General features: G+C 45.7%; 1 protein-coding gene across 2 annotated transcripts in view; it reads left to right on the forward strand.

The window, feature by feature from the left end:
• Positions 1–25,640, forward strand: part of PREX1 (phosphatidylinositol-3,4,5-trisphosphate dependent Rac exchange factor 1) — a 378,063-nt gene that overhangs the window by 232,762 nt on the left and 119,661 nt on the right. For both annotated transcript variants that reach the window (XM_030212317.1, XM_030212318.1), the window contains exons 13-14: positions 6,034–6,083; positions 19,716–19,791. In XM_030212317.1, coding sequence (XP_030068177.1) covers positions 6,034–6,083; positions 19,716–19,791 — 126 coding nt within the window. The remainder of the gene's footprint in view (positions 1–6,033; positions 6,084–19,715; positions 19,792–25,640) is intronic.

Raw genomic sequence — 25,640 nt, forward strand, 5'->3', positions numbered from 1 at the left:
AAGCAGGTACTTGCAGAGGAACTCTCCGCCCTTCTCAGCGCCAATGCGGTCGAGCCCGTGCCATCCGGGCAAGAAGGGCTGGGATTCTATTCCAGGTACTTCCTTGTGGAAAAGAAAACAGGGGGGATGCGTCCCATCCTAGACCTAAGGGCCCTGAACAAATATCTCATAAAAGAAAAGTTCAGGATGCTTTCCCTGGGCACCCTTCTCCCCATGATTCAGCAAAACGATTGGCTATGCTCTCTGGACTTGAAGGATGCCTACACACACATCCCGATACTGCCAGCTCACAGACAGTATCTGCGATTTCAGTTGGGCACACGCCACTTCCAGTACTGTGTGCTACCCTTTGGGCTCGCCTCTGCGCCCAGGGTGTTCACAAAGTGCCTAGCTGTGGTAGCAGCGGCACTTCGCAGGCTGGGGGTGCATGTGTTCCCATATCTCGACGATTGGCTGGTGAAGAACACATCCGAGGCAGGAGCCCTGCAGTCCATGCAGATGACTATTCGCCTCCTGGAGCTACTGAGGTTTGTGATAAATTATCCAAAGTCCCATCTTCTCCCAGTGCAGAAGCTCGAATTCATAGGAGCTCTGCTGGATTCTCGGACGGCTCGCGCCTATCTCCCAGAGGCGAGGGCCAACAACTTGTTGTCCCTCGTCTCGCGGGTGCGAGCATCCCAGCAGATCACAGCTCGGCAGATGTTGAGATTGCTGGGCCACATGGCCTCCACAGTCCATGTGACTCCCATGGCCCGTCTTCACATGAGATCTGCTCAATGGACCCTAGCCTCCCAGTGGTTTCACGCTGCTGGGGGTCTAGAAGACATGATCCACCTGTCCACGAGTTTTCTCGAATCCCTGTATTGGTGGACAATCTGGTCCAATTTGACTCTGGGACGTCCTTTCCAAATTCCTCAGCCACAAAAAGTGCTGACAACGGATGCGTCTCTCCTGGGGTGGGGAGCTCATGTCGATGGGCTTCACACCCAAGGAAGCTGGTCCCTCCAGGAACGCGGTCTACAGATCAATCTCCTGGAGTTGCGAGCGATCTGGAACGCTCTGAAGGCTTTCAGAGATCGGCTGTCCCACCAAATTATTCAAATTCAGACAGACAACCAGGTTGCCATGTACTATGTCAACAAGCAGGGGGGCACCGGATCTCGCCCCCTGTGTCAGGAAGCCGTCAGCATGTGGCTCTGGGCTCGCCGTCAAGGCATGGTGCTCCAAGCCACATATCTGGCAGGCGTAAACAACAGTCTGGCTGACAGGTTGAGCAGGATTATGCAACCTCACGAGTGGTCGCTCAACTCCCGAGTGGTGCGCCAGATCTTCCAAGCGTGGGGCACCCCCTTGGTGGATCTCTTCGCATCTCGAGTGAACCACAAAGTCCCTCAGTTCTGTTCCAGGCTTCAGGCCAACGGCAGACTGGCATCGGATGCCTTCCTCCTGGATTGGGGGGAAGGCCTGCTGTATGCTTATCCTCCCATTCCTCTGGTGGGGAAGACTTTGTTGAAACTCAAACAAGACCGAGGCACCATGATTCTGATTGCTCCTTTTTGGCCGTGTCAGATCTGGTTCCCTCTTCTTCTGGAGTTATCCTCCGAAGAACCGTGGAGATTGGAGTATTTCCCGACCCTCATCACGCAGAACGAAGGGGCTCTTCTGCATCCCAGCCTCCGGTCCCTGGCTCTCACGGCCTGGATGTTGAGGGCGTAGACTTTGCCTCTTTGGGTCTGTCAGAGGGTGTCTCCCGCGTCTTGCTTGCTTCCAGGAAAGATTCCACCAAGAGGAGTTACTTCTTTCTGTGGAGGAGGTTTGCCGTCTGGTGTGACAGCAAGGCCCTAGCTCCTCGCTCTTGTCCTACACAGACCCTGCTTGAATACCTTCTGCACTTGTCTGAGTCTGGTCTCAAGACCAACTCTGTAAGAGTTCACCTTAGCGCAATCAGTGCATACCATTACCATGTGGAAGGTAAGCCGATCTCAGGACAGCCTTTAGTTGTTCGCTTCATGAGAGGTTTGCTTTTGTCAAAGCCCCCTGTCAAGCCTCCTACAGTGTCATGGGATCTCAATGTCGTTCTCACCCAGCTGATGAAACCTCCTTTTGAGCCACTGAATTCCTGCCATCTGAAGTACTTGACCTGGAAGGTCATTTTCTTGGTTGCAGTTACTTCTGCTCGTAGAGTCAGTGAGCTTCAGGCCCTGGTAGCCCAGGCCCCTTACACTAAATTTCATCATAACAGAGTAGTCCTCCGCACTCACCCTAAGTTCTTGCCAAAGGTCGTGTCGGAGTTCCATCTGAACCAGTCAATTGTCTTGCCAACATTCTTTCCCCGTCCTCATTCCTGCCCTGCTGAACGTCAGCTGCACACATTGGACTGCAAGAGAGCATTGGCCTTCTACCTGGAGCGGACACAGCCCCACAGACAGTCCGCCCAATTGTTTGTTTCTTTTGATCCCAATAGGAGGGGAGTGGCTGTAGGGAAACGCACCATATCCAATTGGCTAGCAGATTGCATTTCCTTCACTTACGCCCAGGCGGGGCTGGCTCTTGAGGGTCATGTCACGGCTCATAATGTTAGAGCCATGGCTGCGTCGGTAGCCCACTTGAAGTCAGCCTCCATTGAAGAAATTTGCAAAGCTGCGACGTGGTCATCTGTCCACACATTCACATCTCATTACTGCCTGCAGCAGGACACCCGACGCGACAGTCGGTTCGGGCAGTCAGTTCTTCAGAACCTGTTTGGGCTTTAGGATCCAACTCCACCCCCCGAGGGCCCTGTTTGTTCTGTTCCAGGCTGCACTCTCAGTTAGTTGGTAAATTTTTTAGGTCAATCTCAGTTATGTCCTCGCCGTTGCGAGGTCCAATTGACCATGGTTGTTGTTTTGAGTGAGCCTGGGGGCTAGGGATACCCCATCAGTGAGAACAAGCAGCCTGCTTGTCCTCGGAGAAAGCGAATGCTACATACCTGTAGAAGGTATTCTCCGAGGACAGCAGGCTGATTGTTCTCACAAACCCGCCCGCCTCCCCTTTGGAGTTGTGTCTTCCCTTGAAGTGTATTGTCTTGCTACATACTGGACTGGCCGGCTCGAGCCGGTTTCGGGCGGGAAGACGGCCGCGCATGCGCGGTGCGCGTGGGCGCGCGAGAGCTAGCAAAGGACTTTGCTAGGAAGATTCCGATTGGAGGGGCTGCCGAGGACGTCAGCCCATCAGTGAGAACAATCAGCCTGCTGTCCTCGGAGAATACCTTCTACAGGTATGTAGCATTCGCTTTCAGGTTGCTCTGCAGGGCAGTAACATAGTAACATAGCAGATGATAGCAGATAGAGACCTGTACGGTCCATCCAGTCTGCCCAACAAGGTAAACTCATAGCAAAAGGTATGATTTGATGCTACATATGTATACAGGATCTTGATTTGTCCTTCCCATTTTCAGAAGAAAAAAACAGAAAGCAGACACTGGAAGTCCAAACAGTTTCTTTATTCGTACAGACCCGACGTGGCCACGTTTCGCCAGTTAAGGCTGCATCGGGGGTAGTAATATAAAATATCTAACTAGGGACAAAGAAAGGGCTTAGCCCGGATAGCACAACTGATCATCCAAGATGACTTGGGCCAATACAGAGGATTGAAGCTGCTGCTCCAGTTCTGTGAAGGAATCACTGCTGAAGTCATTTTGGATGATCAGTTGTGCTATCCGGGCTAAGCCTTTCTTTGTCCTTGGTTAGCTGTTTTATGTTATTACCCCTGATGCAGACTTAATTGGCGAAACGTGGCCACGTTGGGTCTGTACAAATAAAGAAACTGTTTTGTCTGCTTTCTGTTTTTTCTTCTGTCGCTGCTAGCAGTGGTGTTCCTAGGGGGGCGGACACCCCCTCCTGCGAAAGACACCCCCCCCCCCGCGAAAGAGCCCCCCCCCCCCCGGGTGCATGGTGCTGGGGGGGGGGGGGGGGTGCCGCAGCGCGTACCTGCTGCAAGTTTACTAACTTTGCTCGTTCGCTGCAGCTCCCTCTGCCCCGGAACAGGAAGTAACCTTTTCCGGGGCAGAGGGAGCTGCAGCGAACGAGAGAAGTTAGCAAACTCTCGCAGCAGGCTCGCGCTGCAGCACCCTCCAGCGGCGTGCACCCGGGGCAGACCGCCCCCACCGCCCTCCCCCCCTTGGTACGCCACTGGCTGCTAGACACTCAGCGCCTCTTTGCTATTCCAACTTGCTATTTTCAGGGCACAGACCGTAGAAGTCTGCCTGGCACTGGCCTTGTTCTCCCAGCTACTGAAGTTGTCATCGAAGCCCCACTGCAGCCCATCCAAACCTGTCTGTTGTATTCCTTGTCCACTGACTTATCGGACTGACCCACCAATCTGCATTTTGCTTATGCTGATCGCCTTGTATTTTCTTTCTGTTGGAAGATGAAGGATTACACACGTTACTGTCACATGAGCATATTTTCTTCTGTCAATCTGATAGATTGTATTTAAAAAGAAATGAAAAGTACAGTAAGATTTCTCTCTTACCTTGTGTGAGGTGCAAAACCAAGAGTACATTCATTGCAAAGGCTGTGTGGTAACTGTTAAGGGAATTGGGAAGCAAAGCTGGTGCTGGGCAGATTTCTATAGTTTGTGCCCTGAAAAAGGCAAGGACAAATCAAGGTCAGGTATAAATATAAAATAGCACATACATGAGTTTATCTTGTTGGGCAGAGGCAGACTGGATGGACCATACAGGTCTTTATCTGCCGTCATCTACTATGGGATATGTCCAGCATTCCTCTCTCACTGCACATGCAAGTTCCGTACCACATATTAATGTTAAGTGCAATTAGCGTGAATGCATCTAACGCCATCTCTTGAGACGATGCTAACTATAATTTGCAGATCACACCCAATGTCCTCCCATGCTCTGCCCTATTCTGTGCTAAGCAGTTAACACAGCTTTGTACCACACAGGCTGTTTTAGCTTGCAGTTGCCATTAGGAGTGGAGGAGTGGCCTAGCGTTTAGAGCAACGGTCTTGCAATCCAGAGGCGGCCGGTTCAAATCCCACTGCTGCTCCTTGTGATCTTGGGCAAGTCACTTAACCCTCCATTGCCTCAGGTACAAACTTAGATTGTGAGCCCTCCTGGGACAGAGAAATATCCAGAGTACCTGAATGTAACTCACCTTGAGCTACTACTGAAAAAGGTGTGAGCAAAATCCAAATAAATTATTTGAGATTCGGTTGCTACTATTTGAGATTCTACATGGAATGTTGCTGTAGTGGAGGAGTGGCCTAGTGGTTAGAGCACCGGTCTTGCAATCCAGAGGTGGCCGGTTCAAATCCCACTGCTGCTCCTTGTGATCTTGGGCAAGTCACTTAATCCTCCATTGCCTCAGGTACAAACTTAGATTGTGAGCCCTCCTGGGACAGAGAAATATCCAGAGTACCTGAATGTAACTCACCTGGAGCTACTACTGAAAAAGGTGTGAGCAAAAACCAAATAAATAAATAATAAATAAATTAGTGCGGGCCTGCACTAACAGTGCGTGCTGAAACCCACACTAACCCCCGGATTCTATTTACGGCGCTCAAAGTTGGATGATTTGTGTGTGATCCTGAGATGTGTACGCTAACGAGCCAATTAATGCCAGTAATTGAATACTAACAATCAATGGCGTTAATTGGCCTTGATCGGGCATTGTGCACGCACCTCACTGCATTCTATTCTGTAAAACTGCGCACACAGAAATCATGGCGCACAGCCCAAAAGGGGGTGTGGCCACGGTATGGGCGGGTCAGGGGCATTGAATCCGGGGGATCTGCACCTAACTTGCACATCAAGATTTACACCAGGTTTTAGTTGGCGTAAACCCTCGCAACCAAAGTTCGGTGTGGGAATCGGCTCCGAGCGCTATTCTGTAGACGGCATACAGCTTGGAGTACTGTTTATAGAATTGAGCTCCGCGCTGATGTTCTTTAGTGCCAGTTACTAAATCTGCCTCTAACTGCCATTTTTAGTATTATAATGCAAAACTACTGTTGTTTTTTTTTCCTTCACAGGGGGTGAGACTTTACTGTCGACTTCATAGTCTTTTCTCCCCAGTAGTCAAGTAAGTTGTTTTTTTAAGTTAATTGCTTTAGCTTTAGATTAGAGAGTTGTATGGAGACAGAAATTTCACCCATCCCCACCTGTCCCTGCTGCATTCTAACCCGTCCCTGCCTGCCCCTTCTGGAATTACCTCCATCAAACCAAATTAACAGTATCCCATATTGCCAACTTCCCCTCTCAGTGCTTATGGGAATTGAACGTGGTTCCCTAGGATCAAAGTCTGCTGCACTAACCACTAGGCTACTCATCCATTCTACTTACCAAAACATCAGTGCTAGACAGTCATCTTGTGTGACTTCTGCATCCTGCAACCTTATTGGAACTTTATATTGAATGAGAATCTCCGTTCAGAACTGATAAAACCTACTTTATGAGGAGTGGAAGAGTAGCCTAGTGGTTAGTGCAGAGGGCTTTGAACCTGGTAGACTTGAGTTTGATTCCCTCTGCAGCTCCCCATGACTCTAGGCAAGTCACCTAACCCTCCATTGCCCCAATTACAAAATAAATACTTGTACATAATATGTTAACCACTTTGATTGCAACCACAGAAAGGCAGTATATCAAGACCCATCCTCTTTCCTTTCTGTACTTCTGGGACATTCAGGTGTCCATACTTGTATGTGGATTGTTATGGACAGTGCATTTTTTCTTGCAAAAAAGGTGCTGGTACTCAAATGCTAGGCCACCCTTCAAGGGTGGCGAGATCAATGAGGGACCCACCCCACAATAGCCAGGCCCCCTGCAACCAGTCACAGAATCTGTGATAAGACAGAATTGGTGTGTAGAGCCTGAGCTCTTTCAATAAAACTTAGGGTCCACGGGTCAATTTTAGCAGATAATGGAAAATGTGCCAGTACTCAGTACCCCCAAGTACCCCCTCAAAAAAAGCCCTGGTTATGCAGGGCAATAGCAGATCTATAAACTTCTCAACCCCCGACAGGATTCCGAAGCCCACTAAACATACTCAAAATTAGCATGGGTTGGAAATGAAGTTCAAAAATGATTAGGAGAAGAACATATGGACCCCCCCCCCCCCCCCCCCCCCCCGCACACACACACACACAAAAGCATGGCCATCTCATAAGCATTCTTCCTTTGGAGAATAGGCCGAAAAGATTAGTGTGAACCAGGCTTTAAAAATCTGTTTTCTGGGTGGGAAAGAATGATCTAAAATAACTTCTTCAGAATCTTGGTTTGAAAATGTTGTTTCTCCAAGTAAACATTACAGGTGTCACTCCTTAAGAAAAACAAAGTGTATCTTGGTGTCTGAACAGCCCTGTAATCATAAGTATGACTTTTTACGCTGCTTGGTAACCAATAAGCAACGAAGGGCAGGCAGCCGTGAAATGTCTGAAGATTGACACAAGAGCAACAATGATGGGGCTACATAAAGTTCATGGGGGCTCCATTTCAGGCACGTTGACCTCTGAGAGGCTCAGCAGATGTGCTGATGGCAAAGACAGATCATTGTCATGCTAAAAGTATCCACAGCATAGACACATTTCATCAATCATAATCTGCTGATTGAAAACACGGTCAATCGCCCTAGGCAAGTTTTCAATCTTAATGTGGAAAAATAGAGTGTGTATGACTGGAAGGAGCCATTCATATGTAAAATAGATACATAAGAATAGCAAGCTCAGCAGAATTTACAATTGCAATGCTTATGAAATCTGACATTCTGGAAATTGAAGCACGGATGAGGCTTTCTGAGAAAACGTGGTGGTCTTTAACGAACAGACTGCTTTGCCTTCCCAACGCACCTTCACTACAGTGACTTGTAAGAATGATCTGTGGAACAGAAACAAGTCCTGTATAATCTTTGAAGAGTTGCCTCTGTGTAAAGTGTAAGCGAGACTTAATAGCCATTATGCTGGACTGAAAAGAATTAGGAAAAATAATATTGGGAATCAATGGAGGAGCGGCCTAGTGGTTAGGGTGGTGGACTTTGGTCCTGGGGAATTGAGGAACTGAGTTCGATTCCCACTTCAGGCACAGGCAGCTCCTTGTGACTCTGGGCAAGTCACTTAACCCTCCATTGCCCCATGTAAGCCGCATTGAGCCTTCCATGAGTGGGAAAGCGCAGGGTACAAATGTATTGGAGATTCTACATTCCAGGACGTCAGACTCACAGAAGCAGAAGCCTGCGCGGCCACATTGGTGATCTGCAAGGGCCGACTTCTACATGGAATGTTGCTAGTGTAATAGCAACATTCCATGTAGAATCTCAAATAGTAGCAACAGTGGAGGAGTGGCCTAGTGGTTAGGGTGGTGGACTTTGGTCCTGGGGAACTGAGTTTGATTCCCACTTCAGGCACAGGCAGCTCCTTGTGACTCTGGGCAAGTCACATAACCCTCCGTTGCCTGCCGCATTGAGCCTGCCATGAGTGGGAAAGCACGGGGTACAAATGTAACAAAAAAACAAACAAAAAAAAAATTAAGCACCTCTAAGTGACAATTTCGAAAAGATCTGCCAGAGAAGGGGTAGAGGAGAACCATTGAAGAAGATCTTAAAATAGCAGCTTTGTTATGCCTTATCTGAGTTATGGCAATGCATTAAATTGTGGTCTACCGTAAACGAATAGGGAGATAATATCAAGAAACGGTTTATTCAGAATATTCATATCAAGGACTTCTCAGAGTGGATTAACGTGTTTTTATAACCACGTGTATACATAAAGGATTTATTCAAGCCAATCAGCTTCTTCTCAGAGAAAGTTGTTTGTGACCCCTGAGGCAGGCACTTTGGCCTCGAAACACGGACCGTATCGGGTCCTTGATATATAATTCCACTATTCATGATGTATTCTAAGCCACATTGAGCCTGCAAAGAGGTGGGAAAATGTGGGATACAAATGCAATAAACAAATAAATAAATAAATATTCTGAATAAACCGTTTCTTGATATTATCTCCCTATTGGTTTGCACATTTGGCAGCCTCTACTTTTGCTGTTTTGCTTTGATTTCCGTGGAGGCTCCTCCTGTTTTCTTCGATTTGGTCTACCGAAAACATCATCACAGACCCTTCAGGTGGCCCAGAACACTGCTGTTCTGTGATTGGGAGGGGGGTTGTATATGAAGTCATATTACCCCTTTATTGCAAGAACTTAATTGGTTGCTGGCTGTTTTGCGCGTCCAATTTGAAATACTGGTTTTGGTTTTTAAAACTTTGAATTGTGAGTCACCGATTATGTATTGCATCAGGTTTGAAAGTTTATCGCCCAGAAAATGTGGGCATGCATAAATTCCTTCCTAAAGCCAGAGGATTGTGAAGTTCCTAGAATCAAATGGACTGCAGGATCTGAGGCAACATGGTTTTACTAGTGGCAGGTCTTGCCAGACAAATCTGATTGAATTCTTTGACTGGGTGACCAAACAGTTGGCTGTGGGAGGGGCACTAGATGTGGTGTACTTGGATTTTAGCAAAGTTTTGACATGGTTCCACATAGCAACTGATAAATCTCATGGTAAATGTCTATTGGATATTTTCTCTCTTTTCACCAAGTTTGTTTAGAAGAAGACTGGTCATGTATTGGGGCCCACTCTCTGGAATAATCTTCCTCTAGAGTTAAGGATCTCTTGTAGTTTCATATTATTTTAATACTAGTAAAAAAGGCCCGTTTCTGACACAAATGAAACGGGCACTAGCAAGATTTTCCTCGGCTCCCCTGCAGCCACCCATGTCCAGCGACCCTCCTCTCCCCTGCAGCCACCCATGTCCAGTGACACCTCCTCTCCCCCTGCGCCCACTGCAGCCACCCATGTCCAGCGAACCTCCTCTCTTCCCTGCCCCCCTCCTGCCACCCATGTCCAGCAACCCTCCTCTCTCCCATGCCCCCCCTCCAGCCACTCATGTCCAGTGACCCCCTGCCCCACCTGCAGCCACCCATGTCCAGCGACCCTCCTCTCTCCCCTGCCCCCCCTCCAGCCACCCATGTCCAGCAACCCTCCTCTCTCCCATGCCCCCCCTCCAGCCACCCATGTCCAGTGACCCCCTGCCCCACCTGCAGCCACCCATGTCCAGTGACCCTCCTCTCTCCCCTGCCCCCCCTCCAGCCACCCATGTCCAGCGACCCTCCTCTCTCCCCTGCCCCCCCTCCAGCCACCCATGTCCAGCGACCCTCCTCTCTTTCCTGCCCCCCCCTCCAGCCACCCATGTCTAGCGACCCTCCTCTCTCCCTTGCCCCCCCCTCCAGCCACCCATGTCCAGCGACCCTCCTCTGGACATGGATCAGCTGTGAGGCATGTTTTTTTCCCCCCGGGTTCTGAAGTTGACATCATAATGGCTACGGTGATGTCAGCCTGATCTACGGAGCCTAGCAGACCAACTCGGAATGTGCCACGGTCCCAGGCAAGTCAGAACATTGGCGGTGAGAATTATTATATAGGAAGTTCTTTCTGATTATTTGTGGTTAATATTTTATAGTTTATTTTTTATTTTTAGTCAGTTTGATTTTATGCATGTTTAATTGTAACGTGCTTAGGTTTTGTAGATAATACAGGATAGAAATTTGGCAAGTAAATAACTAAGTGGGCCCCCTGTACTTCAGGGGTTGCATCGATAGAATTTATCCTACTGATGAGGATTTGTGGCTATGATCTTGGAAGGACACCAGGACTAGCTTTGCCCTTCACTTTAAAAGAATATTGGGATTTATTTAGTTGTTGACTTTCGGCTTTTCCTAGACCCATCTCTTGTTAGTGACTGCTTTCTCATTAGGGTCTATTCTTGTTTTATTCAGTTGTACTAGCAAAAGAAGGTAGGCCAAGACCAGAAATGAAATAATTGTGTGTATATATATATATATATATATATATATATATATATATATATATATATATATATATATATATATATACACACATACACATACACACATACCATCTGATGCTGATAATCAAGACTATCCACAGAAGGGGGAAGTCCAGATAATCATAAATCCGGATGATTTGACAAATCTATGAAATATTAAAATTGCTCACCAAAAGGATGTGACAGCATCTGGAACCAGAAAGAAAGAAGACCCTGTGAAGTTACGTGTACAATTGTGCACAAAGTTTTTGAACAGTACCACTTACACGTGCAACTTAATTACTTAATTGGCCCTTAATTGCTGCTTAATTGGCACACTATTATGGAATACTCCCAATCTGCACCTAACTTAGGCGCAGGTATTTAGGCCAGGTTTTAAGTGGCCTAAATGGGTGCACCTAAGTTTTAGGAGCAAAAACGATGCATGAGCATATGCTATAAACTACAACTAACTTTAGGCCTAGTTTATAGAATCACGCTAACCGTGTGGTTTTTTTGGCACCATTTATAGAATTTGGCCCTATGTGCGCAGGGTGTAGTGAGGGGAGTGGAGGTACGATGACATCGCATTTTCAGTTGCTTCCTATCCACCTCTCCTTTGCAATTGTGATATCGCATTTCCTCCCACCAGCAAGAACACCAGCGGAGGACTCTGGGGCAGATCAAAGCTGCTTGGCGAGAACGTCGCCTGTGATTATGCTGCACCTAATTCCTAGCAACAGCAGGATTAACTGAAACTAAAACTAGAAACCATATCTAACCAATATTCAACCGCTCAGCAGTACGAACGCTTGACAAATAGCAGTGTGTTAATTCCATTTTGCTATACCGAGATCCAGACAGTAGAAATGCCAGCTCATAACACACTGCATGAAATCGTGTCCTGGCAGATTGCTGCTCTCAAAGCTGTGAAGCTGGAAGATGCCCAACTAATTAATGAATGTTTTTTTTTTAATTTGTCACTTGCATTGTTTTGATGTTTGAAAATGACTCCTCGTGTGATAAGAATTAAAAAAAAAATCTATTTGAGTATGTTGAAGAGAACTTGATGGAATAATTGGAGTCAGGAAGCCTGTGTATCACCCTGTACGGACTCTTCTTCTGACAGGAGAGGACGGTTGTTTCAGGAAATGTTGTCATGCCCTATAAATGTCACTTCACTGACTAATTTCTTGAGCGTGTTGCGCTAGATGTAATCTACTTGGACTTCAGCAAAGCCTTTGATACGGTCCCCCACAGAAGACTCGTGAATAAGCTGAAAGGGTTGAATTTAGGACCGAAAGTGGTGAACTGGATGAGAAACTGGTTGACCGACAGGTGGCAGAGGGTGGTGGTAAATGGAATCCGCTCAGAGGAAAGGAAGGTGAGCAGTGGAGTTCCTCAGGGGTCAGTGTTGGGACCTTATCTATTTAATATATTTGTGGAATTAAATTACTACTACGGGTTAAATTTCTTAATTATTGGTCAATCCAGTTACCTATCACTCTATTATGACCTAATCACCATTTATCAAAATTACTAGTACATAAGTACATAAGTAGTGCCATACTGGGAAAGACCAAAGGTCCATCTAGCCCAGCATCCTGTCACCGACAGTGGCCAATCCAGGTCAAGGGCACCTGGCACGCTCCCCAAACGTAAAAACATTCCAGACAAGTTATACCTAAAAATGCGGAATTTTTCCAAGTCCATTTAATAGCGGTCTATGGACTTGTCCTTTAGGAATCTATCTAACCCCTTTTTAAACTCCGTCAAGCTAACCGCCCGTACCACGTTCTCCGGCAATGAATTCCAGAGTCTAATTACACGTTGGGTGAAGAAAAATTTTCTCCGATTCGTTTTAAATTTACCACACTGTAGCTTCAACTCATGCCCTCTAGTCCTAGTATTTTTGGATAGCGTGAACAGTCGCTTCACATCCACCCGATCCATTCCACTCATTATTTTATACACTTCTATCATATCTCCCCTCAGCCGTCTCTTCTCCAAGCTGAAAAGCCCTAGCCTTCTCAGCCTCTCTTCATAGGAAAGTCGTCCCATCCCCACTATCATTTTCGTCGCCCTTCGCTGTACCTTTTCCAATTCTACTATATCTTTTTTGAGATATGGAGACCAGTACTGAACACAATAGTCCAGGTGCGGTCGCACCATGGAGCGATACAACGGCATTATAACATCCGCACACCTGGACTCCATACCCTTCCTAATAACACCCAACATTCTATTCGCTTCCTAGCCGCAGCAGCACACTGAGCAGAAGGTTTCAGCATATCATCGACGACGACACCCAGATCCCTTTCTTGATCCGTAACTCCTAACGTGGAACCTTGCAAGACGTAGCTATAATTCGGGTTCCTCTTACCCACATGCATCACTTTGCACTTGTCAACATTGAACTTCATCTGCCACTTGCACGCCCATTCTCCCAGTCTCGCAAGGTCCTCCTGTAATCGTTCACATTCCTCCTGCGACTTGACGACCCTGAATAATTTTGTGTCATCGGCGAATTTAATTACCTCACTAGTTATTCCCATCTCTAGGTCATTTATAAATACATTAAAAAGCAACGGACCCAGCACAGACCCCTGCGGGACCCCACTAACTACCCTCCTCCACTGAGAATACTGGCCACGCAATCCTACTCTCTGCTTCCTATCTTTCAACCAGTTCTTAATCCATAATAATACCCTACCTCCGATTCCATGACTCTGCAATTTCTTCAGGAGTCTTTCGTGCGGCACTTTGTCAAACGCCTTCTGAAAATCCAGATATACAATATCAACCGGCTCCCCATTGTCCACATGTTTGCTTACCCCCTCAAAAAAATGCATTAGATTGGTGAGGCAAGACTTCCCTTCACTAAATCCGTGCTGACTTTGTCTCATCAGTCCATGTTTTTGTATATACTCTGCAATTTTATTCTTAATAATAGCCTCCACCATCTTGCCCGGCACCGACGTCAGACTCACCGGTCTATAATTTCCCGGATCTCCTCTGGAACCTTTCTTAAAAATCGGAGTAACATTGGCTACCCTCCAGTCTTCCGGTATTACACTCGATTTTAGGGACAGATTGCATATTTCTAACAGTAGCTCCGCAAGTTCATTTTTAGTTCTATTAATACTCTGGGATGAATACCATCAGGTCCCGGTGATTTACTACTCTTCAGCTTGCTGAACTGACCCATTACATCCTCCAAGGTTACAGAGAATTTGTTTAGTTTCTCCGACTCCCCCGCTTCAAATATTCTTTCCGGCACCGGTGTCCCCACCAAATCCTCCTCGGTGAAGACCGAAGCAAAGAATTCATTTAATTTCTCCGCTACGGCTTTGTCCTCCTTGATCGCCCCTTTAACACCATTTTCGTCCAGCGGCCCAACCGACTCTTTGGCCGGTTTCCTGCTTTTAATGTATCTAAAAAAATTTTTACTATGTATTTTTGCTTCCAACGCTAATTTCTTCTCAAAGTCCTTTTTTGCCCTCCTTATCTCCGCTTTGCATTTGGCTTGGCATTCCTTATGATCTATCCTGTTACTTTCAGTTGGTTCTCTTCTCCACTTTCTGAAGGATTGTTTTTTGGCTCTAATGATTTCCTTTATCTTACTGTTTAGCCACGCCGGCTGACGTTTAGTCTTTTTTCCCTTTTTTCTAATACGTGGAATATACTTGTCCTGAACCTCCAGGATGGTGTTTTTAAACAGCATCCACGCCTGATGCAAGTTTTTTACTCTGCGAGTTGCTCCTTTCAGTCTTTTTTTCACCATTTTTCTCATTTTGTCGTAATCACCTTTTCTATAGTTAAACGCTAGCGTACTTGATTTCCTAGTTTCACTTCCTTCAATGCCAATATCAAAACCGATCATATTATGATCACTGTTATCAAGCGGCCCTCGTATCGTTACCCCCTGCACTAGATCATGAGCACCACTAAGGACTAAGTCTAGTATTTTTCCTTCTCTTGTCGGCTCCTGAACTAGCTGTTCCATGAAGCTGTCCTTGATTTCATCAAGAAATCTTATGTCCCTTGCGTGTACAGATGTTACATTAACCCAGTCTATATGCGGGTGATTGAAATCCCCCATTATTATTGTGTTGCCCAGTTTGTTTGCGTCCCTGATTTCCTTTAACATTTCCGCATCCGTCTGTTCGTCCTGGCCAGGCGGACGGTAGTACACTCCTATCACTATCCTTTTCCCCTTTGCACATGGAATTTCAATCCACAGTGATTCCAAGGAGTGTTTTGTTTCCTGCAGAATTTTCAATCTATTTGATTCAAGGCTCTCGTTAATATACAATGCTACCCCTCCACCAATCCGATTCACCCTATCACTACGATATAATTTGTACCCCGGTATGACAGTGTCCCACTGGTTATCCTCCTTCCACCAGGTCTCAGAGATGCCTATTATATCTAATTTTTCATTTAGTGCAATATATTCTAACTCCCCCATCTTATTTCTTAGGCTCCTGGCATTCGCATATAGACATTTCAAACTATGTTTGTTGTTCCTAAGTACATCATGCTTAGTACTTGACAGTATTAATTGGCAATCTTTTGTCTGATTTTTATTGTTATTTAAAGATACCCGATCTACTACAATCTCTTTTGCAACCTCACTATCAGGATACTCTATCTTCCCTGATATCACCATAACAGGGAAGATAGAGTATCCTGATAGTGAGGTTGCAAAAGAGATACCTTATCCCGAACCATGCTCTTTTGAGCGACTGTCGGCCTTCCCCCCATTTCTAGTTTAAAAGCTGCTCTATCTCCTTCTTAAACGCCGATGCCAGCACAGATGAGTATCAGTCACTTGTCCATCAATAAACAGAAACCAAAATCCAAAGAAGAAATTCACAATGTCCTCGGGGTGGGTCAATATCCTCTGAAATCAATGACTCCACTCGCACCGGATCCTTATATCAAAATTCCCTCATATCCTCTGTTAGTTTCACATTCATACATATATATATCCACAGATCTGTGGATATATATATGTATGAATGTGAAACTAACAGAGGATATGAGGGAATTTTGATATAAGGATCCGGTGCGAGTGGAGTCATTGATTTCAGAGGATATTGACCCACCCCGAGGACATTGTGAATTTCTTCTTTGGATTTTGGTTTCTGTTTATTGATGGACAAGTGACTGATACTCATCTGTGATTTATAAAGATGGAAGACCATACATTTCGTCGTTTGGAATGAAAATAAATCATCTGACTTTTAATAATTTTGAAAATCTGAAGAACTATATCGAGTATCATAAGTATTAATACAGAACGTAATCCTTGTATTATTAGTTTGTTAAAAAATTTTTTATTAGTGACTATGTTTGATTTGAATAAAGTAATTTGTTCGTAATAATATTCAGTAGTAATTTTGATAAATGGTGATTAGGTCATAATAGAGTGATAAATAATATATTTGTGGGAGATATTGCTGAAGGGTTGGAAGGAAAAGTGTGCCTTTTTGCGGATGACACGAAAATAGCCAATAGAGTGGATACCCTGGAGGGAGTAGAAACAATGAGAAGGGATCTCCGAACGTTAGAAGAATGGTCGAGGGTCTGGCAGTTAAAATTTAATGCCTAGAAGTGTAGAGTGATGCACTTGGGGTGCGGAAACCCAAACGAGAGATACTGGATAGGAGGGACCAGATTAGTAAGCTTGACTCAGGAGAGAGACCTTGGGGTGTTGGTGTCGGAGGATCTGAAGGTGAAGAAACAATGCGACAAGGCAACAGCCGTGGCCAGAAGGATGCTAGGCTGCGTAGAGAGGGACATAACCAGCAGAAGAAAGGAGGTGTTGATGCCCCTCTACAAGTCATTGGTGAGGCCTCACTTGGAGTATTGTGTTCAGTTTTGGAGGCCGTATCTTGCTAAAGATGTAAAAAGATTGGAAGCGGTGCAAAGAAAAGCTACAAAAATGGTATGGGATTTGCCTTGCAAACCGAACGAGGAGAGACTTGCTGACCTGAGCATGTATACCTTGGAGGAAAGGAGAAACAGGGGTGATATGATACAGACGTTCAAATATTTGAAAGGTATTAATCCGCAAATGAACCTTTTTCGGAGACGGGAAGGCGGTAGAACTAGAGGACATGAATTGAGGTTGAAGGGGGGCAGACTTAGGACTAATGTCAGGAAGTATTTTTTCACAGAGAGAGTGGTGGATATGTGGAATGCCCTCCCGTGGGAGGTGGTGGAGATGAAAACGGTAATGGAATTCAAACATGCCTGAGATAAACACAAAGGAATCCTGTTTAGAAGGAATGGTTCCGTGGAATCTTAGCGGAGATTGGGTGGCAACGCCAGTAAATGGAAACAAAACAGGAACTGGGCAGACTTCTACGGTCTACGCCCTGATCGTGACTGAATAGAGAGGGATGGGCTGGAGTGTAAATTTTAAGGAGCTTCGATGTTAGCTTCAGAACATAGAGGCAGATGCACTAAACGTTTTTCATCGTTAAATGAGCCCTCGGGGAAGAATTTCCGATCCTTTCCATGCACTTAAGCCTATTTTCCGACGACAGTAGCAGCTAACGAAAACGGAATGGAGATGAGCAATTAGTGTGAAAACCCCATTGAAACGACATGCACTAACCTTTTCCGATTGCCTTTACGCAGGAAAAAGGCAGGAAAACTAACGAGAGGTCTGGACCTCTCGTTAGGACAGCTCTGTGCCAGGAAAAAGTGTTAAGTGAAAAAATAAACAAACTTTGAGCCAATCCCAGCGCATTAGCAGAGCTAAAAGCGCTGTGATTGGTCCAAAGGACCTCAGAAAACACATAAAAAAATAAAACTAAAAAAAGGATCGGGGGGGGCAAGGGCGCTCATCAGGAGCGTCCTGTACGGACGGCCTTGCCCCCCCCCCCCCGCCGCTGCTCCCCACTTTCCGCCGCTCCCCCCACCCCGAAAAAGCAAAATTGTAGCAGCCCCTGCCCCCCTCCCTTCCTCACTACTCTCAGCTCCGCCTCCCGACATCCTCCGTCTGTGCCCCGCCCCCTTTGGGGGTCGTCGCCGCCATTCCCCTTCTCCATCGGGCCCCCCTCCCTCTTACCGGGCCCGTGCAGTGCCTCTCTCCTCTGTCCGAAGGCGCTGCACGGGCAAGAAGAACGCTGAATCAGCTGATGCCTGCCTTCGCGATAGAGCGTCTTTCTCCTCCTGGGCCCGCCCCTTTCTGACGTCGGTAACCTACGTAGGTTACTGACGTCAGACAGGGGCGGGCGCAGCAGGAGAAAGACGCGCCATCGCGAAGGCAGGCATCAGCTGATTCAGCTTTCTTCTTGCCCGTGCAGCGCCTTCGGACAGAGGAGAGAGGCACTGCACGGGCCCGGTAAGAGGGAGGGGGGCCCGATGGAGAAGGGGAATGGCGGCGACGACCCCCAAAGGGGGCGGGGCACAGACGGAGGATGTCGGGAGGCGGAGCTGAGAGTAGTGAGGAAGGGAGGGGGGCAGGGGCTGCTACAATTTTGCTTTTTCGGGGTGGGGGGAGCGGCGGAAAGTGGGGAGCAGCGGCGGGGGGGGGGGGGGCAAGGCCGTCCGTACAGGACGCTCCTGATGAGCGCCCTTGCCCCCTCCCGATCCTTTTTTTAGTTTTATTTTTTTATGTGTCAATTCAATTTGCCATGTGCTTGTGATTTGACTGTTTGTGGCATGCGCAGAGCAGCTAACATAACGCTTGGCTGCTCTGCGCATGATTTGGGGGCCGATTAACGATGTGTATTGTGATTCTTTGATACATTGTACGTTTCAATACCGATTCCAGCATGTGTGACTTTTTTTTTTGGTGCATTTTTCGTTATTTTAAAATCGTTAGGGACTTTAACGATTTAGATTTTTTTACGTTTGGTTGCTGCATCTGCCTCTTAGTACAAGAACAGTACTGGGCAGACTTTTACGGTCTGTGCCCTGAGAACGGCAAGGACAAATCAAACTCGGGTATACATATAAAGTATCACATACCATGTAAAATGAGTTTATTTTGTTGGGCAGACTGGATGGACCTTACAGGTCTTTATGTGCCATCATTTACTATGTATTCAGCACATACTGTAAGGATTCTCACTATTACTGTTAAAAGAACTATATACAGGCAAGTTTTAGTAGACGGGACCTATATGGCACCTATATGACAGCTATATTGGGTTGTTAAACTTACAGTATTTGTGACCTCCTGAGCAAAAAGGTACCAAAAGTGGTGTATGTGACTTATTTAAACCACAAGATAGATGGATATCAAGTGCATAATCCTGCAGCCTCAGATATGAACTAATTACTTCTTTAAAAAATGAGAAAAGTTTATCAATAAAAAAGGTAAGAAGCAGATCTGAGGAAAACAATAAATTCCATTTAAATATAAGATTTTCTTCAGATCTGCTTATTTGCTGTTATGCATTGTTTCTAGTCAGGGCCAGAAACCAAAATTTCTCACTGTAAAATAATGATTAGAAAATATGATTCATTACTAGTAGGTGTAGGGTGTTTTGTGTATGTTTTTTTCAACCATTTCAGTGTAAAACTTGGAAAAAAGTGGACCTTGCAAAAGTGGAAGTATATCTGTAACCATTATTCTTTCACTGCCTTAAGTGAAGGCGCAGTAGTGCCGACCTGCATTATAGAGTAATGGAATCTCCGTTAATGTGTCTACATTTCATTGCACTTAGGCGCTGAGCAGTATTCTCTGAAGTTACAGATAGGATCTAATTCCAAAAAAACTGCTTCTCTTGTGCATGAAATCAATAGTGTTTAAAGTCAAAGGCATTTTAAAAAACGAACTTTTTCTTTCTTTCTTTCTTTAAATGAATAAATTGCAGAGATCGGGACTACCATTTGAAGACTTACAAATCAGTGGTTCCTGCCAGTAAGCTTGTGGATTGGCTGATAGCACAGGTTCGCATAACTGTTCAATTATATTATGCTGTCTTTATTTGCAATGTGTACAGAACAATTTGGGCTCTCTGGGGCCCTTTTACTAAGCCGTGTAAGCGTCTACGCGTGCCCAACGCGTGCCAAAACGGAGTTACCACCGGACTACTGCGTGGCTCTTGCAGGAATTTCGTTTTTGGCACGCGTCCGATATGCGCGTCTGAAAAATATTTTTTATTTTCAGACACACGTAACGGACACGCACCAAGTGGCATTTGGCGCGGGTAGGTCATTACCGCCCGGTTACCACGTGAGTCTTTTCCGCCACGTCGATGACTGGCGGTAAGGTCTCAGACCCAAAATGGATGTGCGGCAATTTTCATTTTGCCGCACACTCATTTTCAGCAAAAAACCCCCCAAAAAGGCCTTTTTTACAAGCGTGCTAAAAAATGGATCGGTGCGCACCCAAAACGCACGCCTACGTTACCAGAAGCTATTTTTCAGCACGCCTTTGTAAAAATACCCCTCTATGTGACATTGTTTAGTTGTTAGAAACATGGGGAAATATTTCTCTTCTCAGCTGGAAAAACTGTAGCACTCCCACCTTGCAAATTTTGCATGAAACACAGTAGCATAGAACATGATGGCAGATAAAAGACCAACAGACCTGTCCAAACTGCTCAGTTATTCATGTCCACACTGCTAAGGATATATCCCAGCTGACAACCATAAAATTTGACTACCTGTATGCTTCTGTCTCTGATGCATGCATATAAAACCCTATGGTTCTTGTCCACAGTCTCCCTATCTCTGTCCCATTTTTTAACTTTGTAAACTGTTTAGATACTTTGCTTTATAGGTGGTATGTGAAATAAACTTAAACTTGAATTGAACTTAAAATCTGTTCATTCCATAAGCAGCACCCCCTCCCTTTTCATGTCTTAACTGCAAGGCTTTATAATAATCTAAATAATCACCAATTCTAGCTTGTTGCCTGAACCGTGGGACTAAAGACAGTCAGAGCCAGGGTACTTGGCAAATCTTCAGCCTTGTGCCTCCTCCCAATGCGATCTAGCTTCTAGCAGAAGCACCAATGTGTAATTAAACCGTTTTGGTACTTTGCCGTTCTGGATAAAATGGGTAAGTTCTATACTCTCAGCTACTAATCCCCCGCATTTAGATTTTTTACTCAGCTTTGTGCGTACTACTGCTCTCAGAATCTACCACAAACATGCTTAAATTGTCGTAAGTTATTCTTGAGCCAACGGTGATCAATGTTTCTTTAAAAGTTGGTCAATGCTGGCTAAACTAGAACTTGGATATTCAGTGCTGCCTGTATCTGGGTACTGACACTGATAACTTGCTATTCAGCGGTGCCTGAAGTTACGAGAGTATTATTATTATTAGCACTTGTATACCGCTACCAGACGCATGCAGCGCTGAACACCTGACACAAAGAGACAGTCCCTGCTCAAAAGAGCTTACAATCTAAATAATACAGACAGACAAGACAGTTGCGGGTGAGGGAAGTACTGGGTGAGAAGGAAGGAAGGAGCAAGGGGAGGGCAAATAAGTAGAATCTAGGAGCCAAAAACAGCAGTGAAAAGGTGGGTTTTCAGCATGGATTTTGAAAACAGGTAGAGATGGAGCTAGACGTATAGGTCCAGGAAGACGATTCCAGGCATAAGGTGCCGCGAGAGAAAAGGAGCGAAGCCTGGAGTTAGCAGTGGAGGAGAAGGGGGACGACAAGAGAAATTTGTCCAGAGAGCAGAGAGTACAGCTGATGGTCAGTGCTGTGTCCGCATAGCTAACTGGGCACTGCTTTTGTGCGGTCCAACTTGCTTGGTTAGCTGTCTGGGCATTGGCACTAGATATTGCTGGTACTTCCTGGCTCATCTCTGATTCCACCCCTAGACCGCTAAAGCACTCAGTGCCAGTATTCAGCAGCCCTGTCCCTTAAATGTAGCGGAATATTGGGTCATGCAGGGGTGCTGACAGATATAGCCAGGCACGGGGCAGAACTGGACCGCCGCAAGCTGCCCCCCACTCGTGCTGCCCCCCCCCCCATTTGTACCGCTGCTCCCACTTGCCCACTCCCTTACCTTTCTGTCTTTGCCTCCAAAGGGGGGGGGGGGGGGTTCTCTCCTGCTCCTGTCCATGCCAGGAGTCAGGGCCCAGATGATTGTATTTATTTATTTTATTTATTTGTTACATTTGTATCCCACATTTTCCCACCTATTTGTAGGCTCAGTGTGGCTTACATAGTACCGGAGAGGCCTTTGCAGGCTCCGGTGTGAACAAATACAGGGTGATGTTGTGGTAAGATCAAGTTCATGTGGCACAGCCACATTAGGGAATCGGAGAACGGAAGAGTTGTGTTATGTCCATTACGTTCTTTAGTTTTGTTGTGTTGCAGAGATTAGGCACTTAAGTTGGAGCGGTAGGGTATGCCTTTTTAAACAGGTTGGTTTTTAGTGATTTCCAGAAGTTTAGGTGGTCGTACATCGTTTTCAAGGCTTTTGGTAATGCGTTCCACAGTTGTGTGCTTATGTAGGAATAACTGGATGCGTAAGTTGATTTGTATTTAAGTCCTTTGCAGCTTGGGTAGTGTAGATTTAGGTAAGTTTGTGTTGATTCGGATGTGTTTGTAATTGGTAAGTCGATCAAGTCTGTCATGTAACTCGGGGCTTCTCCGTAGATGATTTTGTGAACCAGGGTGCAGATTTTGAAGGCGATGCGTTCTTTGATTGGGAGCAAGTGTAGTTTTTCACGGAGGGGTTTTGCGCTTTCAAATCACGTTTTACCAAATATAAGCCTAGCTGCTGTGTTTTGAGTGGTCTGAAGTTTCTTTAAGGTTTGTTCTTTACATCCCGCATAAATTCCATTAGTGGCTTAGTACCATTGATTGTATCAGGTTGCAAAATGTTTCCCTGGGAAGAATTGCTTCACACGTTTCAGTTTCCACATTGAGTGGAACATTTTCTTTGTTGTGGATGCCATTTGGCTCTCTAGTGTTAAGTTACGGTCCATTGTAACGGCGAGGATTTTCAAGCTGTCTGAGATAGGAAGGGTGTGATCTGGGGTGTTGATACTTGTGGGGATGTCCACGCTGTGTTGGGATGAGAGGATGAGACAATGAGTTTTTTCTTTATTGAGTTTTAGTTGAAATGCATTTGCCCGTGAATCCATGATGTTCAGGCCGAGCTTGATTTCATTGGTGATTTCTGTCTGTTTGGTTTTGTAAGGAATGTATATTGTGACATCGTCTGCATATTTGAAAGGGTTAAGGCCATGGTTGATATCACACTGATACAAACATCTGGGTCCTGGTCGGCATGCAGGAGCAGAGGAGGACAGTCACAGAAGCAGGCAGCAAGAATAAGCTTCCCAGTGCCAGGCCCGGGCCCCACCTTGGAGGCCGGGCCTGGGGAATTTTGCCTCCCCTCCCCCCACCACCGGTGGCCCTCGTCTCATGGTCTGCTCAGCAGGGTTTAAATGGGCAGTTTTGATTTTGCCTGTCAATACCTGTTATTCCAGACATCCACCTCCTTCTCACTAAAGAAGTAGGATCCTCTGATCCGAAGAGAGCATCCAATAAAACCCAGGACTAGTGCTCTCCAAATATTGGTTACAGCACTCTGTTGTCCGCTTCCTTCCAAAGCTTCAATTATCACAGTGCCTGCACTGCTGAAGTACAGCCTGAGCCCTTTCCGCCGAAATCTCTCTGACATGCAGTAGTTCTTTGTGAGTTAAAGTGACCTGTGCGGAAGACTCGATTAAGGAATGAAGTTAGGGACTTCCACCAAGCTGCCCTTTTTTGTTTTTTTGAGTAAAGCTAAATTTTGTAGGATTTATTGCATTGTGGGAAAGGGGTTAGAGGAGGAGGTAATAATTTGGGGTAAAAGCCAGAGAAGAATTTCATTAGAAATGTTGAGAATCCTTTTTCGTCTCATGTAGGAGACTTCTAACACTTCACCCCTCCCACTAAGCTCATTCGTGTTGTATCATAGTAACAGTAACATAGTAGATCACAGCAGATAAAGACCTGTAGGGTCTATCCATTCTGCCCAACAATATAAACTCATAGCATAAGGTATGATGTGATACTACACATGTATACTTGATCTTGATTTGCCCTTGCCATTTTCAGGGCACAGACCGTAGAAGTCTGCCCGGCACTGGCCTTGTTCTCCAACCACTGAAGTTGTCATCGAAGCCCCACTCCAGCCCATCCAAATCTGTCCAGCCATGATCAGGGCACAGACTATAGAAATCTGTCCAGCACTGGCTTTGCTTCCCAGTTACCGGTGTTGCTGTTTGATTCCATGCCTTCTAAACAGGATTCCTTTGTGTTTATCTCATGCATTTTTGAATTGCGTTACTGTTGTCATGTCCACCACCTCCTGTTGGAGGGTATTCCAGGTATCTACCACCCTCTCTGTGAAAAAGTACTTCCTGACATTATTCCTGAGTTGGCCCCCCTGCAACAGTTTAAAATGCATGAGACCGACCACCTTGAAAGGAACATTGCCATGTAGATACTGATGTAGAGTACCTTTGCTGAAAAGGTTGTTGTTACTTATTCAGGAGGCTGGTTGATGTATGCTTTTCTAGCCAAGTGTCACTGTAAAAGTTCTTAGGATCTGAATTGGACAAAAAGAAAAAAAACAATAGATAAATCTACTTGATTGATGTAGTTGTCTCTCCTCTTATGTTTTGATACATTTCCAAGTCCGTTAGAGGCTTGCATATCTATCAGTACCATTTGATTTGAAGCCGAACGAGAGAAAGCTGATATAGTGGTGATCTCTTATGCAAGACTTTCATTGTTAGAACTGGCACAAATCAGATAAAATCTGGGTCATCTTTTGGAGGAAATAGCTTTCATTGGAAATGTTTAGAATCTTGTATGATAATTCGGTCTAAATCTGCTGAAAGCTTTATGAACTTCCAATGTCGATGGACATAGCAGCAAATCGTTCTGTAGGTCTGAAGGTATGTAGCTTATCTCTACATCTCAGGCAAGGAAAAGGTAGCTTTAATTCACAGCTCTCTGATACCATCTTAAGCAATCTTTAAGACAGCAATACCTATGTCCCTTGCAGAACTGAAACTTGCACGTAGGTGGTACTAAAGTAAAAATAATCTTCACCCAGATCGTTGAAAGATAACAACACTTGTAAATAACACTCAAAAACAGCCATGCAAAAGTTAATTTTCTGCAGCAGAAGAGGATGATGCGTGGTGTTTCTTGATCTCCTGTTCAGAGCCCCCCCCCCCCCCCCCCACATACACACCTTTTATTTGTCACTAGTAAAAAAAGGCCCATTTCTGGAACGAATGAAACGGGCACTAGCAAGGTTTTCCTGGGAGTGTGTATGTTTGAGAGAGAGAGCCAGAGTGAATGTGCGAGTGTATGACAGAATGAGACTGTCTGTGTGACAGTGTGTGTGTGAGAATGAGAGTGTGTGACAGGGCCCCCTCCCCTGTTCCTAATGCCCCTCACCCCATTCCCTCCCCTCCTTTTCCACCTCCTTCCCACACTTTGGGTTCCTTAAGGCTTTCAAAAGTCTACGTACCCCCGTGGCCCTAATGCCGGATACCCCACCGCTTTCCTCCTCACCCCTCCCCCAAGATGTAATACTTTCACGTCCTTCATTTTTTAAAAAAAGTGTCCTATCTACCCTGTGTACAAATGCCCGGCATTCAGATTGTGTTCCTCTCGTAAATTTTCATTTCTTTCATTCATTCAGAACTTGCCCCCCCCCCCCCCCCCCCCCCCTGAACACTTTTGGTTCCTTCAGTCTTTTAAAACTCTCCTATGTACCCTGTGTCCTAATGGCCAGCATTCAGATTGTTTTCCTTTCCCAAAT

Source organism: Microcaecilia unicolor, chromosome 8, assembly GCF_901765095.1.
Source record: "Microcaecilia unicolor chromosome 8, aMicUni1.1, whole genome shotgun sequence".
Classification (NCBI taxonomy): domain Eukaryota; kingdom Metazoa; phylum Chordata; class Amphibia; order Gymnophiona; family Siphonopidae; genus Microcaecilia; species Microcaecilia unicolor.